Genomic DNA, 17911 nt, shown 5'->3' with positions numbered 1-17911 from the left:
TCGGCCGCCCCCCCACCCCCCTCCTCCCGTACGGGCCGGGGAGCGGGGAGGGGAGGGGGGGCGGCCGAAGCCGGGGGGAGCGCATCCCACCGGCTACTGGAGCGGGGGGAGCGGCATCCCCGGGGTGGGGGGGGCCGACGGCCGCTCTAACAGGTGGGATCCCGCTGAGAGGAGGAGGCGGCCGGGGTGGGGGGGGGGTTGGAGGGGGGGGCGGAGGAGGCAGGGACGGGCGGGCGGGCGGAGGGAGGGGAGGGGAAGGGAGGGAGGGGGACGAGCCGGAGCCGCCTGTGATCCTGTGACAGGAGCGGCTGCTGCTGCTGCCGGAGCTGCCGGTGCCTCCCCTCCCTCCGCGGCCGCTGTCCGAGCCCCGCCGAGCCCCCCTCCTCCCCTCCTCTCCCCTCCTCAACCCCTTTTTCCCTTTCCTCCACCCCAGCCCCCGCACCTCGGACGCCCCCCCCCCTCCTTCCCCCCCTGCTCCATCTCCCCGCAACCCCCCTCCCCGTTCTCCCCCGCAGCCCGTCCCGGGCCGCGCTGCCCCGCTGCGGGACAGGGCGCGGGGCCGGGCGCTGCCGCCGTTGCCGCTTCCATCACCGCCGCCGCCGCCTCTACCGGTATCAGGGGTGCGGGGCGCGGGGGGGGGCGATGCCGAAGCCGCCGCTGCTGCTGCGGGGGAGCCGCCCCGGGGACAGCGAATTGGGGAGGCAGTTCCGGGACTGGTGCCTACGCACCTACGGGGATTCGGCCAAAACCAAGACGGTGACCCGGAGCAAGTACCAGCGCATCGCCGAGGTGCTGCAGGGGGGAGCCGGCTCCGGCGGCGGCGGGGGGGAGAAAGGCAAGTTCCAGTTCTGGGTCCGGTCCAAGGGCTTCCGCCTGGGAAACGGCACCAGGGAGGCGACGAAGATGGGTCAAGTGGTGGTGTATGTGCCGGTGAAAACGGGAACGGTTAGTGCGCTGCGTGCCCCCCCCCGGGGGGGCTCCGGTGTCTGTCTGTCTGCCTGTTCGTGTCTGTCTGTCCTGGGGCGGGGGGGGTGGGGTGGGTGCCCCGCGGGGGGTGGGGAGGGGGGGAAGCGCGCCCCCAGGGCCCCCTGTCCCCGCCGCCGCCGGCGGCCCTGTCCCGTCAGCACCGGGCGGCCCAGCCCCGCCGCGCCGCCGGGAGCGCGCATGCCCCATGCGGGGCCCGGCCGCTCCCGCAGCCCCCTCCGCTCCCGGGGCAGCCGCCGCGCCCCCGCCGCCCCGACCCGCCCGGGATGCGGATGGCGAGGGGCGCCCGCCCGCAGCCGCGCACCTTCCGCCGCCCCCCCTCCCCGTCCCCCGTCCCCCGTCCCCCGTCCCCGTCCCATCCGGTGCGGCCGCCGATCTCGGGCGCTGCCGGCGGAGGGCGGAGGGGGAGGGGGGGCGGCGGTGCCCCGCGCCCGCCGCCGTGCACCTGCCCCCGCGGGAGGGGAGGGGGCCCGCGCCGCCGCCCGGTGCGGGCCCCGCCGCCCCCTTCCCCTCCTCCTCCGCCCCGTCCGATCACGTTCGCCCGGCATTTCCCATCCGCCCCCCGGCCGGGACCGGGCTGCAGTCAAGGGCAGGGGGCGGAGGGGAGGGGGCGCGGAGCCCCCCGCCACCGCCCCCCCCGCCGCCGCGCCCTGCCCGCCCGGCCGCCGCACCGAGCGGAGCGGAGCTAGCCCGGCCCCGGCGTCCCGCCGCGCTGCCCGCCCCACCGCCGCCGCAGCCGGTGCCCCGGGGCGGGGGGGGTGCGCGCAGCGGCAGAGCCCGGATTAGGGCAGGCCCCCCCCCCCCCCCCCGGCTCCCCCGCCGCCGTCCCGGGAAACTCCCCCACCGGAGCCTCATTGTTCGGGACCCGGCGGCGCGGGGCGCACCGGCCGCCCCCCCCCCCCGACCCCCACACCCTGGCTGCCCCCCCGCCCCATTGTTCCCGTCCCGAGCGCGCTCCGCTCCCCGGCGCGCAGGGAATCGCGCAAGTTTCGCGCAGGGGCTGCGCCCGGTGCGGCGGCGCTGCCCGGCCCCGCTGCCCCCGCCGGGACCGCTCCGGGCCGGCGGCACAGAAGGGCTCCGGGAGGGATTTTTTTTTTTTTTTTTTTTTTTCCCCCTGTCCCTCCCCTGCTCTCCCCGCGCTGCCGCTGCCGCCGCTGCTCTGAAGGGTGCAGTGTTTTCTGTGCACACAGACTCCAGCATTGATGTGGCTGGAGGATGCTTCCATTGAGGGCAGCCCATCTGTGGCAAATGCTTCTAAACGCACTATTTACCTCCCATCTGGTCTGCCTTATTATTGGGGGGAGGGGGAAGGGTCATTATTTCTCCCTTTCCCTTCGTGGTGCTCTGAGGCGCCTTTCTTTCTCCCCTTGCAGCCCCCCTCCCCCATGCCATGCCCCCAAAAAAATTCTTTGCCCTTTTTTTTTTTTTTTTCCTGAGACCTCTTTGCGGCCCTCCTCTCCCACTGCCCCCACCCCAAAGAGCCCCCGCCGACGGCGGGCTGGGAGCGGTACTCCCTTCCGCAGACACCGCGCTTTCCCCCCGGGTCCTCTCCATCCAGCCGGCGACTCGCTCCCAGATCCTCCAAATGCTGCAGAGTCATGGTACCCCCGAGAGGCCCCGGCAGGCTCCCCCGGCCCCGCTGCCAGCTCGACGCCCCCTCCCCTTTGTCCGGGAGGGAGTCCCTGGGGTCAGCAGCTCAAGGAGGCCGGCGCAAGCCGCCTGCTCCCCAAGGGCTCCGGCACGGATGAAGTTTCAGCGAGGCGCGTGTCTAGGCCCCCGCATCCTCCGCCGCCGCACGGTCCCTGCAGGCTGCAGCTGGGAGATACACCCAGGCTCCCGCAAACCCGCAAACACAAAGCGAGGCATGCCCTCGGGGGACAACTGGATTTTCCCAGGGGCGACACCGCTTATTTCCCAGCGCCTGCCCGAGCTCAGGGCCGAGAGCGCTTCCCAGGGTGCCGGTGGTAGGGAAAACCCATCGCCGCGCCCCCCAAATCCCGCTGGCGCCCCATCTGCAGAAGTTGTTGCCTCCTGGCTGCTCTGTCCCGGCCCTGCCGTGCCCCGCTCTGCCGGGAATCCCCTGGACCGTGTCAGTTGGACGCAGTTGCTGGCTTTTGGTTTTGGCTGCAGTGGCTCTCAAATTCAGAGATAACTTGACAGGGATTTTCTTCAGCTCCTGATAATTCAGCGCTCTCCTCGTCCCCGGTGGTTCGGGCTGCGTTTGTGGGTGTATTTCATTTCTGCCATGCATGCAGTCAAATAATTGGTGAAGCTGATAGGAGCCTCTTGCTCGACAGCGAAGCGCGTATTCTGGTTCTGCGCCCGTTCAGCTGCTTTTCCCAAACACTTCTGGAGCAGCGTTTCGGTCGCTGTCTCCTGGCTGTGCTCCTCAGCAACCTGACACGGCTCGTCCCGTCCGCTCGCCCTTCTCGGAGCACATCTGCCAGAGACGGACCGAGCTCGGGACCGTCCCGTGGCCCAAGGGACCGGCACAACGCAAAAAGCTGGGTGCAGTGGCGGGGGGTGTGCGCCGCTGGGCTGTATCTGCAGGTCGCTGCGGGAAATCCGAGGCATTGGGAGTCAAAGCCAGAAGAGAGGTGGGAAAGGGCACATAGAGAGCAGCGGTGGGGGTAAGATCTTTCCTTCCCCTGACAGGGCTGGGGCCGCTCCTCCTCTGGAAAAAGAAAAATAATAATCCCCGACGCAAAAAAATAACAACCCCCCAGCACCATCCCGGTAGAGTTGTTCCTCTTGGCTTATGCATCCTGAGCTGGTCTGTGTATTTTCTGCGCATCTGTGGCGAAAACATAATTAACATGTGGTTTATTATTTTCTCTCCTGAGTAACTTTCCCTTGCCCTCCTCCAGGCCTCTCATCAGAACAGGCCTAATCAGATTTGGGTGGCTTGAGAGCGGGACTGTGCGCTGAGACGGGGGCATCTGCCTTAGGTGGTGGCCAGAGCAGATGGTGGTCTTCTCAAAGAATGCACTGGGAATAGGAACAGCAGTGCGGACGGATGTCTGGCACAGAGACCGTTCAGATTTCTTTTTCCCAGATGAACGTCCCAAAGATGCTGGACATTTAACACATACAATTAAAAAAACCCTGCGCAGATACGCGCAGGAGGTTCAGCAGTGCAGGACATTGTTGTCTGGCAGCCCCGTTCACGTTTGGGCTGGATGCTGCACCCTTTGGGTCAGGGAGTTGGGAAAAAAACGCGTTTAGCCTGCACGGAGGAGGAGGAGGAGGAGGGCATCTTTGTGTGCTGGTGCAGCGCAGACAATGGACAGAGCCCAAAGTGCCCAGCGCTGCCCTGCCCTCGCCTGGCTGCTGCGTGCCGGGGTGTAAAACACCTCGTTATCCGCCGACGGGACCGAACCCCGCTACCGGGTGTGCCGCGCTCTCCCTGCTCCCCAAATTTGCTAAGAACCGTGGGAGAATTTGTTCGTGACAAGGTGCTGAGGTGCAGTTCATTACAACGGCGTGTCCCTCTTGTCCTGAGCGTTTAGCATCATTTAGACAGCCTCTGTCGTAGGAACGGAGAGCGAGATGGAGAGGCGGCGCAGGAAACGGACAGCGCCTGGGTGGCAGCCGGCGACGCAGGCGGGTTTGGCGGTGGCAGCGGGGTGTGCAGGGGAGGCTTCGCCTCAGACTCGGGTTCGGGCGTTAGCCGTGGGAGCGGTTACGCGCACTCGCTAAATTGACGCCGTACCTCGCCGTGCGCGGTGGGAGCTCGTCCCAGCTCTGGAGCGGCGGCCGGCCTCGCAGGACGGATTCAGCCTGTGATGCAGGCCGGAGGGCTGCGGGCTGAGGCGGGGAAGCCTGGCGTCAGGCCGGCCCTTCGGGGACCGCACGGCGGCTCGGGGACTGGGCAGGCTCTGCAGCGCTGCCCGCGTTCGATTTTGCTTTCCTGCTCGCTCCCTGTCCCCGGCCGAGCCGACGCGAGGTTCTGGGGTTCTCGGAGGCATGGCTGAAGGGCTGAGGGCGTTTGTGCGGGTGCGCTGCTGCTGTCGTTGTTCTGCAGGCGCAGTTCACCTGTGCTGGCTGCCCTGGAGCCAGTCGTTCAAAATTATTTCACGGCTGCGCCTGGCGAGACTCCCCCGAGGAAAGGTGCTACGGCGGGGGGGTGCTCTAGAGAGAGCTGGCGAGACCAAGGAGACCCCCAGTGACGGAGGCCTGTCACCGGCAGCGGGAACAGCATCCCACGGGACGCTGGCTACATCCCACAACACGGCCTGTTCCTAAATACGTTTTTGCTCCGGAGATGGAGAGCGCGGTGATGTGCCAGCCGTGGTGCCAGGCCTCGGGACAGCACAGCGCAGCGGCAGCGCGCACGCCGAGGAGCCGGGCGTGTTGGAAAGACGCGCTCCAGCCGCTAATAGAGGCCACATTTTTCCTGGTACAAGTACCCTTCAATGCCCACATTCAGGGCCCCCCAAAGCTGCACATCTCTACCCTCGGAGAACATTAGTCAACAGAAGGTTCTCACCATGTGAATAACCACTTAGACTTTCTGTGGACTTCAAGTGATTAAAAAAAATAAATCAAGACCATTCAGAAGAGGCTTAGTCAGGGCAAATGGGCCTGAGGGTATTATCTGAGACATCGTCTATTACTTCTACAGCACAAGCCTGACTTAGAGCATCCAGAGCCCTCACCTGCTGTCGAAAAGCCCAGCCCTGAGCGCGGGGCGGCGCTGGCTTCTCCCAGGAGCTGAACCCACGGCCGGTTTACATTTAAATGCGCGCTTAGGAGACTGGCGCCGTGCTGGTCCGGTGCATGGTCCCATCCAACCCAGTCTAGAGAAAATCTACACCAGCATCCCTTCCAGATTCAGCTCCAGATTTGCAGAACACCGGGAGCTGCTTTTGCCGCTGAAGTCGCCCGTGGAGTCAGACAGTGGCAGCCGGTGCTCTGGGCCTGAGAGCAGGCTTAACCTCACCAGGCAGCGGCAAAAGCTTCCAGCACCTTTGCGAGGTGATTTAGAGAGCGCTGACGAGCTGCGGTTGTGCACCCTGGCAGAATGGAGCTCCTCGCCGGGCTGGGAGCAGGAGAGCTGGGGCAGCAGAGCCCACTCCCAGCTCCTGCCCGCTCCCAGTGCTCTGGGACAGCCCGCTGAAACCATTCCTATGGAGAAACAGGGAAACCAGCATCTCATCCAGCACCTGTTTTTTTTTCTTTCTGCCACGACTACGACCCCAGTGGTAAGGCAGCCCCAGCGCCGTCGCTGGTACTGCGATGAGCGCGTGTGGCGCAGCGCCGGCAGAAGGTACCGCCATCCCCAGACGGCCTCAGCCTCGGGGACTGGTTTTGGTCCCAGGTGCCCGGGAGACCTGGAGACACATCGGCAAAGATCCCGCGTCCCACCACTCCTCCCGGTCCCAGTCCCCTGATACAAGTCTGACTGAACAGTTTCTAAAAGAATAATCTGTCTGCCATCTACGCTGTACCTCCCACGTGATTCCGGAAACATCGACGGCGTTGCTGATCCGAGAGGAACAGCGTTTCTCGGCCAACCTTTATCCCAAAGTCACCTCCCTCACCCCACAACTGCTTTCAGATTCATGGCGCTTGGTGGGCATTGCTCTGGGGAAGGTAAAAAAGCAAACAAACGGAGCACAGCTCTGCAGGACCGTGTTACGTGAAGCTAGAAGGGAAGGGAAAGAAATCCGGGGCTGCCGTTGTCCCGACTCTTCGGGTTCCGTCCCGCCTTTGCGAAGGAAGAGGGGCCCGAGCACTCGGCGCTGACGAGACGAGGAGCTGAGGAGCGTCTGTGAGGCTGTCCCCTCTCCTCATGGGCCGTGACTCAGAGGGGCTCGCTCTGACGGCGGGCGGGCAGGGGAATTCGGGGGCTGACTAAGGACGGCGGCCGAGCCCCGCAGAGGCGGCTGCCAGTGAGAACTTTCTCAAGAATCTGTGTCGAGCTGTTCTCAGCAGTAATCTCTGGCTAGTATAATTTCTTCAGTTTTGTTTTTGCTGTCACGTTAGGCCTGGGATGAGCAGTCTGTGAACTTACGCTGCGGACAAACAAAGGGCAGGGAAACGCAGAGGCGCGGAGGAGCATGGACGGGGTGCACACTCACTCGGCCCGTGCAGATGCTCCCAAAACCTTCCCTGCATCGCTGTGACCAAGGAATGTGTATTTGTATCCCGTTCTTTAGTGCAAATCAGCAATTACCTTCCCCTCCTCTTAGGCTAGCTGTGCCTGCCTCTGAAGAATCGCATCAGGATGGGCCAAAGCCACCGCTGAGTTTCGGCGTCTGGGTTAATTAGCTGATTGTAGCGAGGGCAGGTACCTGTTGGCCCAAACAGTCGTCTTTGTTGGAATGCTGCTGGCCTCCGCTTTTACGGCCGGTGCCAAAGAGTAGCAATTTATTTGAGGAGAAATAGCTGCAGACCGTGTGAGCGTGTACACGGGAGCCGGCAGAGCAGAGGTTTGGCGTAGCGGCGTCTTTTCTGCGTGTCTGAGATGAAGGCAGCGGTCGCTGAAAGTTGAGCAGAGGCTGGTTGGGTCTTACCGGCGCGGTGCAGGGCCCTTCACAGAACGGCAGTCAGGAAAGTGAGGTGCGGGGTGGGTGCTTCCCCTCTGTCCTCGCTCTGCTTCGGCTCGGCAGCCCAGGCCGTGCTTCCCTTCCGACGCGCAGGCAGAGGCAGAGCTGGTGGCTCGGATGGACCCGTTCCTTGCTGCGGGGGGGTGGTCTGGGGAAGATGGGGTGACTCTGTCTCTGTGGTTCAGAGCTGGAGCTTCCCGGTTGCCAGGCACAGTGATGGGTCTGCGTTACGGGAGTCTCGGGGCTGAAAATGAATCCAGACTCATCGAGCCACCCCTGTGTTGAAAAAAGGAGAACAAAGTTTGGGGCTCCGGGCTTGGCTTGCGTTTGAAGGAGCGATCTCAAAGCAAACCCCGAGTCATCCGCTCATCCACGCTGCCGAGACATCCGCTGTCGGTGCTGCGAGTACCACCCCACGGGTGGCCGGTTACCAACGGGCTGTTCCAGTTTGCAGCCTCGCAGCGCTGGGACAAGCAGCCAGCCCACAGGAGCTCGCCCCTGGGGGATGCACTGGGGTTTCTCGTCCCCATCGGCAGTTTGGATGCCGGTCGAGCGGCTCCCTGAGCGCCGGGCCGGGAGGAGGCCTGCCTGCTCCCGCTCACCTGCGCGTTGGATCCGGCAGAAAGCCCTTGAGCTGGTGACAAAGGTCTGGATGTGGGCTGGGAAGTACGGTCCTGTCTCTTAGCAACTGGTTCCTACCTCTGAGCTCTCGGAGCCGCGTGTGGGACAGAGAGCATCAGTCACGCTCCCGCTGCCGCAGCGACGCGCGAGGAGGGGATGGGGGATCAGGCCGGCTCCAGCCGCCACCAAGACGCTTAAAGAAGCTCAGGCATTTCTAACACAGGCAGTCATCTGTGAGTCCTAATCAAAGCTTCGGTTTAATTGCTTTCCTCGTGCCCTTCTCCGCACGGCGAGCGGAGCGCAGATTGGCTGGCTGCGGCGGCTGCCTGCCAGCTACCTCGAGCGGCTGCTCGCGCTGCCCCAGCTTTTTTGGTCACAGGGGTGGGGACCAGGGAGGAGGAAGCGGGAGGACACGGCGCGTGTATTTCTAGAAAAATGAGATGGCACAGGGTCCTTCCCTGAACTCCTCTGCACCGCGCTTGGGAATCCCCCATCCCTCTTACGGACATTTGCATTGCTATTTTCTCTCTCGGTGCTCAGTTCTGCCGTTTCACCCTTGTGTTTCCTCCTCCTAACCAAACGCAGCTCCTCTCTGGTGAGCGTTTCTCAGAGGCTCCCTTGCCAAGCACTGTTTCATAAACATTTTCACAAATCCTCCGCTTTGTCCTCCTAATTAACCATCCAATTGGCCCCCAATGGAGCCTTCACCTCTCCGGCGAAGATCCTGCTTGCACAGATTATAACCTGTCAGCTGCCAATTTATTCCTCACGCAGAGGGCAGGTTATATTCATTGTCTGGCTTCCCAGCCCCGTTTGGATTGCCCTTCCTTTCTTCTGCTCCCAGTAGCATCCCTGCTTGGAGAGAGAAACTCACAGAAAGCCCGGGGGACCCGGAGGTGCGGCGGCTCCGTGCAACTCGAGCGTCCAACCTGCGGTGATGCGGCAGTTGGAGCAGATGTGACGGGATGTTGCTGATCTGTCAGGCCTGGGAGATGGATTACCGTGACGGAGTGTTAAAGAACATGCTTGACTTCTGCTCCCCCCATGTGTAGTCTCGGTCAAGAGCTCAAAAAAATCCACTTGGCCGTCCCAGGCTATCGGGGGATCCTTCCTGGGCGTTATTTATGGGTCAGAGCTCAGATTTTGGAAGAGCTGGGGTCTTATTTGTGTGGTTACAGTGGAAACAAGGCAGAATACAGAGGGGATTTACCTGAGCGCAGGGAGAGACACAGCAGGTTTCCATCGGCATCTCCCCCCGACTCCCCGTATAGGACCCCCCACCCTTGCGGAGCCGCGTGTGCAGCCCAGAATAACTGCGTGCGGTGGCAGCGGTGGGCGCCCGCTCTCGCCGAGGGTAGCTGCCGTGTGTTTTGCTGGGTTCACGTACTGGGAAAGGGGGCAATGGAGTCCAAGATGACGGTTGCTGTTTGGCACCGTCCACATTTCAGGCGCTGTATTCTTAAACCCGGCGTGCTGACAGGGAGCAGCAGCAAGCGCCGCAGTGGTGCTCGGGTGTAAAGCGGGAGATCGGCGTTCCCAGGGATGGGCTGTGCTGGAGCCACCGTGGCGCAGTGGCACGGCTCGTGTCCTGCAGTGCCCTTACCTGGCGAGGAGGCTGGGTTTTGGGAGAGGAGGGCGTGCAGGTGTTACCCGCCGCGCACGGCTGCTGAGCTGCCGGCATTGTCCTAGAGGCACATCTCGCTGTTCCTGCGGGAGCCTCCGGCTGTGGCGCCCATAGTCCGAATTGCCAGGGAGCTGGCACCAGGATGCCAGGCATCCGGGGCTCAGCCTCAGCCCGGCCTGACCTGGATTCAGGGTAGCATCGTTTGTAACTTATTTTACATAATTTTGCTTGCTGCTGACGAGCTGAACCGCAGCCGCTGCTGCTCTGTGCCTCCTCCTACTTAGTTTCGTTTTGACATCGCCGCGTCCTCGCTGTAGGTATGATGGTGCCGCCCGGCTGCCCTGACACTGCTGGGTCGGTGCCCAGGAAAAGAGGGGTCACCTTGCTGTGACAGGTGACCTCAGCGCTTCTTACAAAGCCTCGTCCCCGTCCGACTGAAAGGCTTTGCCTTGGTGGCGATCTTTATTAGATTAGAGCCTCCGCACCGCGCAGATCGCTCAGTGATAAGTTACGTCAAGGCAGAGCCATGCTCCAAACATGCTCTGACAGCGATGTATTTTCAACATTTTTTAGATTTCTTTCAGGATGCTATGGAATAGAAACGCTCTTCTAATTCTACATGCAGGCCATTTCCCACCCCTGCAGCATGCCCCCCCAAATCACCTAAAACAACATCCAAATGCCATGAAGCAATGGCTAGCCAGCCTTACAGGTTTATTAAAAAACCCAGCACTCACATTTTAACTCTGCCTGTTTCAAAATAGTAAAAAATACTGCAACACTAATAACCCCAAATAACAACGTCCGTGACGCCATCCCCGTCAGCGAGCCAGGGTGTGACTCCTCTCCCGCGCAGGTCACGGCACGCCGCAGGCCAAGCCGTGCGGTGGTCCCCGGCTGACGGTGGGAAGCCCCCGGCCCCGGGGAGCGGTTTCCTGGGCAGGTCAGCGGGGTGCTCCGCTCACGGGGTCGCAGCAGCCGTTCTCACCAGACCCAAGAGAAATGATGCTCCGGTGGCAGCACCCCGTGTTCTGTCACCCGTGAAGCAGCCTGCTCGCCTGCCCCGTGACCCTGCCGCGGGCAGGGCAGTGCTGGCTCCCTGATCGTTCCTGGCAGCTGGGCGCGGGGCCGCGTTTATTGGGGAGCACTTCACTTACCTCTGCTCCTCTGGCTTTCCCGGCCGGCGTGCAGCCCGGTGCTCGCGGGAGGCAGCTCTGCTCTGCCGTGAGGTGCAAAATGTCCTCTGCCTCGCGGGCAAGGCTCTCTGCCTGCCGAAATTCTCCTCCTGCCTCCGGGCAGGCCCAGGATGGGACGGAGGGCAGCCCCTTTCCCCGTGGGAGGCACCATCCACCAGACCCCGCACCCCGCAGCAAAGCCCGTGGCCCACCTGGGCCCTCTCCGCAGCTGGAGGCAGCGCTGCCATTTCCAGGCTCGCCCTTCCCAGGCCGCCGTGTTTTCATTCCCAGGCTGGGAGCCGGGAGGGGAATAAGCCGAGGTCAGAGCAAAGGCCTGGACCCGTCTCCAGGGCTCAGCTGCGGCTGCTGAAAGAGCAGCTCGCTGGTAAAGGGCGCCTGTCCCCCACCGAAAGCCATACACCTCAGCTTTGTTTGCCGTCTAAAAATAATGTGCCTGGCTCCCCCTCACAAGGAAGTATTTACTTTGCGTTAAAAAAAAAAAAGTATTGTGTACAGTCCTGGGTAGAGAAACAATGCGAATGCACCCAGCGCAGTCCCGGCCTGAGTCAACGCGCGGCGTTGGGAAAATGACTTCTCCTTTGTGCCCTGGCTTCCCCCGGAGAAATGAGCTCTCCTGGGCTGGCGCGGGGCTCAGCCCATCGGCAGCCGGCTGCGCTGCAGAGGGTAGGACGGTAGCTGTGAGCGCGGGGTGAGCCTTCGTCTGCGCTTGAGGGCTCGTGCAAAATGACCCATAAATGCCTAGCACAGAGAAACATCGTCAACATTTCAGCAACCGCTTTTCCCCCATTTTTCAACCAGAAATGATCAGAAAAATTTCCCAGGAAAATATTTCCAGGAGAAAAAAAGAGCAAAACCTGTAAGTGAGAGCACTTCCCATATTCCTCTGATGGGCTCTTTCTGCTACGAGCGACACAGCTGATCCTGCTCTCAGCCTAGCATTTCCCCGTGCCTACCTCTAAGGCGCTCACCGTGCCCGTGGCAGGAGGGACGAGAAGAGAGGGAAGTTCGAGGAATCTAGCTCTCCTTTCTCCTCGCAGCATTAGCAGAGGGAGCCTGCTGTGGTTTAACATATCCCCCGCAAAAGCTGCTTTCATCCTACACCTAAATACCATGAGGAGTGAACTTCCCAAAGCCCTGGAGAAGTCTAAATATAGAAGCCAATCGAGGGCTGACTTCCCAGAGATGAGAAGTACCAAGAACGGTTTCTCCATCAAAAGTTGTAAGAGTCCATATTGAAATAAAGCGTCTGTGTCGGTACCGAGGCCTGTGCAGGAGTAATTGCAGAGGTGGACTGTGCTCCGTGCGCCCGTCACTCCGTCTGCTGGCGGTCCCTGCGGCGCCGGGCGTGGGAGGCGGCCGGGGAGGCGGTGGGCTGCCCGGGGAGATGGGCTGGCGGTACCATCTCCGAAGCACCTGACGGGGATGTCTCTGACGGCACGGCGGGATTTCATCCCTTGCTGTACGTCGCAGTTTCTGTCCAACTGCTTTTTCCTATACGCGTCGGCTCCCTCTTACAGCTCATAATTTTTTTCTCAAGAACAGAAATTTCCTTAGAAGAAAACACAAGCTGTAGGAAATCAGAAAGGCGCTCTAAAGAGAAAAGAGAGCAGAGCGCTTCAGATAAAACACAAACCCGAGCTCGCTAATCTCAGAACAGGTATGTGTGACCCCTCGCGCATGCAGGAGAGGGAACCACAAGGGCTTGCAGCAAGGGCCAGCCGATTGCCGCAGCGATGGCGCTGCCGGGCGTGTGCCGGGGAACCTGCAGTCGCGCGTGGGGCGGCTCGCTCCAGCGCGGGACCAGGGAACCCTGATCCAGAGCCGGCTGGGGGATGGAGGCTGTGCCCCGCTGCCGGCGGGCAGAGGAACGCAGGCAGAGCAAACCGCGCTGCCTCTCTCCTGCCTGCAAGGGAGGTGACCTTGAGGGGCAGCTCAATACAGCTGGCCCCAAACCTCCCGCTCGGGTGTCCGGCGGATGAGGTGACAGCGGCCCTTCCAGAGAGCAGCGAGAAATTAGGGCTTAGGGTGCTGGGAGACTCTGTACTGGGGGACCAGGGAGACGCGGTGGTTGGGAGACAGGGAGACGAGTGCTTTCACGTGGGACGCGCGAGAAGCGGTGAGGGCAAAGGGTCTGCTCCGGGGCCGGAGAACAGAGTGCAGCCATTATCAGGCAGGGCTCTGCCGGCAGGAAGCAGCTTTTGACTCACAGGAAGCTGAATTTGGCTGGTATCAGCCCCTGGCGCAAAGGCCGGGGCAGCGCTTTATCTGCCGTTGAACGCAGCAGATGGGGAAGCAGGCGGCACGCCCTCCCATCCCGCGGCCCCTGCCCCGCGGCCCCCCGCGTACCCGGCCCCGCCAAGGGGCGCTTCCCGCGCCCCAGGAGAGCCGCCCGCCCCGCCGAGGAGGCTGCGGCTGCGGCTGCCAGGGCCGAGCCGGGACCCGCCGGGCTGCCCAGCCCAGCCCGGGCAGGGAGCGGGCCCCCCCCACCAGCGGGTCCCACCAGGAGCCGGGAGCACTCGGGCTGCGGAGCGCCTGGCTTGCCGCTCAGGTTAAATTCTCCCGGGTTCTCCCAAATAAGAGCCCGCGGTGGGAAGGGCTTGCAGGGCCGCGGAGAGGGCCGCTCATCCCTTGGGCTCCCCGCGGAGCTGCCCCGGGCCCGGGCTCTGGTTTCGCGTAGGGCGGCTGCAGCGCGCAGGGGCTCGGGGTGGAGGTCAGCGCCGAGGGGATCGGATGGCAGCTGCCGGCCTTCGAGCTACTGCCCTGTGCAAAAAAAAACCCCACCCCCGTTTGCCGGTCAGTGCTGAGGTTCAGCTGCGAGCCCCTCTGATTGTGAGCGTTTTCACAGGCCGGGCAGCCCAGGCATGGCTGCAGGGGCCTGCGGAGGCCCGGCGGGCGGAGGAGGCCGCCGTGGGTGCCTAAGGCAGGGGCGGTCCGCGGGGGACGCTCGGCAGGGCTGCGGCGGGGGGTTCGGGTGGCGAGGGCAGCCGGATGGCCGGGGCCTGCGGGCGGCGGCAGCCTGCCCTGCCCCCGCGGCCCGCCCGCCCCCAGGCTCTGCGGGGTGTGGGACCGGCCCGGGGGGGGGCTGCCCGCAGCCAGGGGCCGGGCACGTCGGCCCTGGGGCCCCGGCGTGGGCCGGGCGGGGCCCTGCGGGGGCACCCGGGCGGGCGTGAGGAGGAGGAGGCGGCGGCGGCGGGCCCGGCCCGGGCTGGCCCGGGGGGAGCGGATTACCGCCGGCTGCGCGCGGCCCCGCCGGTTGCCATGGTTACCCCGCTACCTGCCGGCGGGCCTCAGCCCGGGCCGGGCGGGGGGGCGCCCGCCCTCCCCTCCCCGCCGCCGCGGCAGATGTCACCGCCGCGCCCGGCCCCGCGCCCCACGGGGCCCCGGCCCCGCACGCCGGGCCGGGCCGGGCCGCCCCCACCCCGAGGGGGAGGGCGGAGGGGGCCCGGCCCCGGGCTGCCTGCGGAGGCCGGAGGGGAGAGGGCGGGGAGGCAGGGGGGGCCCGCGGCGGGCCGGGGGTCGAGCGCGGCCTGCAGCAGGCGGGCGGGAGGGCAGGGCCGGGGCGGCTCTGAGAACAAAGATGCCGGGGCAGGGGCTGGGCGGGCGAGCGCTGCCGGCGCCATGGCCGGTCCCCGCGCCTGTGGCAGCGCTGCCCACCCCCGGGCCGCCTCCCCTGCCTGACATGGCCGTCGCCTCCCCTTGCTCTTCCCCGGCCCCAAACAGCCACCTCCCGGCACGGCTGCGGGCTCTAAGCACAGCCCGGCTGGCCCAGAGCTGGCGGCGGCTGCGCCGGGGAGCGGGAGCCCGGGGGCTGGGGGTGGCGGGGGTCGGGAGATGGAGCAGGGGCGGTGAGGAGGGGGCTGCAGGTGTGAGGAGGAGGCGGGGGACTGGAGGAGATGGGGAAGAGGAAGGACATGAGGGAGGAAAGAGACCTGATGGGTGAGAGCACTAACAGCCCTGGCAAGGTGGGGAGGGGGCCGCGGAAAGGGGTATGCAGGGATGGAGAGGGAGGAGAGACCGGGAATGGGGAGAGACAAACTCGTGTGGGGCCGGTGTGGGGAACGGTGCGGTGCCGGTGAGGTGGCGGGGGAGCTTCCGCTCCTCGGCACCTGAAATGCCGGCTGCTCCCCGGCGCTCGCGTCAAGGCTGAGCTTTGCTCCTGAAACCTGCTGCTCATTTTGGGGACAGGTGACTTCCAGTAAAGCCCCGACACCAGGAGGAGGTAAAAGCATCCCTTATTCCCATCCTTCTTCCCAAATGAATTTTTATTGCTTTTTAAAGCTAAGGGGTTTTAAGCCGTTCTGAGATATTATGGGCTCTGACTCACGCCTTGAATACCCGTGAACGATACTGGATGTGGAAGGAGGAACCAGAGGGGCGTGGGCCCTCGAGAGGTAGTCTGTAGCGTGTGTGTCCTCTTAAATCTTAGGTCAACATTTGGTTATATTGCCAGATAAAAACCTCTGTAATCCTGGAAGCACTGACTTGATACAGCTTCTTATATCCAGTGGCTTTGATACCGCTTGCATCTCACCTGCTTCCCAGAGCTAAATAATCATCACGGGGAGAGAAGTCACAAGGCTGATGAGGGGATGGAGAGACACGAGGAGTCAGGGAAGGGTTGCTGCGGGGACTGGGATGATGAGGAGGCAGCTCCAGCATCCAGCTGGCAGCGCTGGATGAGCAGAGGGGCTGCAGGGGTGCCCAGACCCCGACGTTACCTTAACTGCGTTCATTCTGAAACCGAGGAGGAAACAGGGAACCGCTGGCCGTGCAGGGAGAAGGGTATTGGTTGTTTGGGATGGCTCTGGAAATAGTGATCTGAGTACCGGGTTGGTTACAGCCTTAATTTTGAGGGCTCGCTGCATCTGACTGTGCTTTTTTCCTAATGCGTTTTCCTTTGTCCTGTTCCTGTAATTATCCCCATTTCAGCCCTGCTCGGAGGATTATTGGTCAGTAGGAAGCCTCCTAATGCCCGCTCCTCCTTGGCAGGGGAATACCCTTGCCCTCGATTAAAATGAAACTCCCTGAACGGTGACAGAAGAAATTAGATCTATATTCCTCAAAGCCAGTCCCTCGGGCGAAGTTTCCCGGCCCCCACCACGGCAGCGCTGCCACCCTGCCCCTTGTGTTCGTTCTCAATATTCTCTTTGTTACAGCCACCTTTAATACGGCTCGGGGCTCCCCGGGGAAGGAGCGGTGGTTTGTGTTGGAAAATCCTCTTGCCCGTGTCCCGGGTGAGCACACCGACCCGTCCCACTGCGGTCCGCACCCAGTACCGGCAGTCTCTGTTCTGAAATCGGGGTGAGGAGCCAGCTTCAATAGGCAGCACTTTACATTAAAGACAAGAAAATAGCCTTTAGCAGAAGGTGCTCCCTCTAAATGATTGATTTTTTGAGGGTCCCTTGACTGACGTTGATTCAATCTATAGGCCGCATAAGGTACACGCAGCCCAGCCGCCAGTGACAAAAAATAAAGGTTGGGAGACTGGGTGTTCCCTTTGCATGCAGACCTCTGCCAGCCCCTGCCTGCGCTGGCAGATGTGTGAGTGCAGGTGAAGATCATTTGCAGGTCGTTGAGATGGGCAGGTTGCTGCTCACCAGCTGGATGGCGTCTCTGCACGCCTTTTCGGAAAGCAGGCCTCAGAGGGCCTGTATATGCGTATATAATATGTGTATTTTTATATATATACAGCTGTCTGGGCAGCAGTGGCATTTTTTCAAGGAAGAAGCTGGGCGGCCTCCAAAGCCTGGCCCTTTTTCGGTACCCCAGCCCTTAGAGCAGCCACCGACTCTCTCCATTAGCCGTGGTGCTTTGTGCCGGGGCGCCGCTAGCAGCTGCCTCCCCGTGTGCTGAGGGCTGCCTCCCCTTCCCTGCCCGCTGCGCTCCCTGCCAGTGCGAGCTGACACCCTTGGTGCCAGTCGGCTCGGAGGAGCACTGCTCCCCACACTTCCCACTCCCACCAGTCTGTCACCGCTGCCGTGTGGCAGAATTACTGCCTCCTGCTCTCCGGCACATCCTGACACACAAAGAGCTGTGCTGCTGCTGCCAGCGCTCAGCTGCTCTGCGTGCGCGAGGGAGGGAGGGTGCCGTGGAAAGGTCAGTGCAGGGAAGGAGGGCGATGCTGTCTCCTTCCTTCAGGGCCGTATCCTGGCATCACAGCGCATCCTGGTCTTGCCGGCTGATCCGTGGCTGCGGGGACTGCAGCCAGCCAGGGTGCCCCACGTTGCAGGGCTTTCCAGGATGGTTTAGTACCGTGTGCGGGTCCAAAGAGCTTCCCCTGCCTGTTCCCTGCCTAGCAAAATCACCCCAAATTACGAAAATTTAATTTCTTGATTGGTTGTGACTCCCCTCTGGACTCTTCCCTTGTTTTTGTTCCTGGCCCAGTTTCACTGGCAGCTGTAGCAGCACAACAGCAGCAGCCGCCACTGCCCTGGCTGCAGCGGGATCCTCCCCGGAGCGCTGTTTAATTCATCCCCCGCATCCCCGTGCCCCAGGCAGCCCAGGGCTGGAGCACCGCCACTGTGCCCCCTCCAACCGCCACTCTGCCCCCTCCAACCGCCTTAGCCCGGGGCCCCTCTCGTCACCCCTGTCACCCATCGCTGACGCTAACTCAACTTGCCTGCACTGTTGTAGGGGGCAGATGGACTGTCGGAGCCCGAGGGCATCTCTCTGAAACGCGTGGCTGTGGTGGAAGATTTCTTTGACATCATATACTCGATGCATGTGGAGAGCTCGTCGGAGCCGGGCAAAGCACCCAAACATGCCGGGCAGAAGAAAACCTACCGAGCGGTGAGACTCCCCCTCCGCGCGCCCCGGGTGGCGAGGGGACGGGAGCGAAGGGGCAGGGGGGCCGTGGGAGCGGGCACCCCGTGGGGACGGGGACAGGAGTGGGAGGGCAGGTAGGAGCGGCGCGGCTGGCGGGAGGCAGAGGCGCA

The 17911-nt window shown here is 63.0% G+C and overlaps 1 protein-coding gene across 2 annotated transcripts in view; it reads left to right on the top strand.

The window, feature by feature from the left end:
• Window positions 1-642: 642 nt before the first annotated feature.
• NOL4L (nucleolar protein 4 like) overlaps window positions 643-17911 on the top strand; it is a 60165-nt gene continuing 42896 nt past the window's right edge. The window contains exons 1-2 of one of the 2 annotated variants that reach the window (XM_086760816.1): window positions 643-945; window positions 17610-17765. In XM_086760816.1, coding sequence (XP_086616942.1) covers window positions 643-945; window positions 17610-17765 — 459 coding nt within the window. Of the gene's footprint in view, window positions 946-13482; window positions 13525-17609; window positions 17766-17911 lie in introns of those variants that run through there. The other variant, XM_086760817.1, reaches the window with a different exon arrangement.

Source organism: Chlamydotis macqueenii, chromosome 16 (assembly GCF_036417535.1).
Source record: "Chlamydotis macqueenii isolate bChlMac1 chromosome 16, bChlMac1.mat, whole genome shotgun sequence".
NCBI lineage: Eukaryota > Metazoa > Chordata > Aves > Otidiformes > Otididae > Chlamydotis > Chlamydotis macqueenii.
This window is presented reverse-complemented; position numbering and strand designations above follow the sequence as displayed.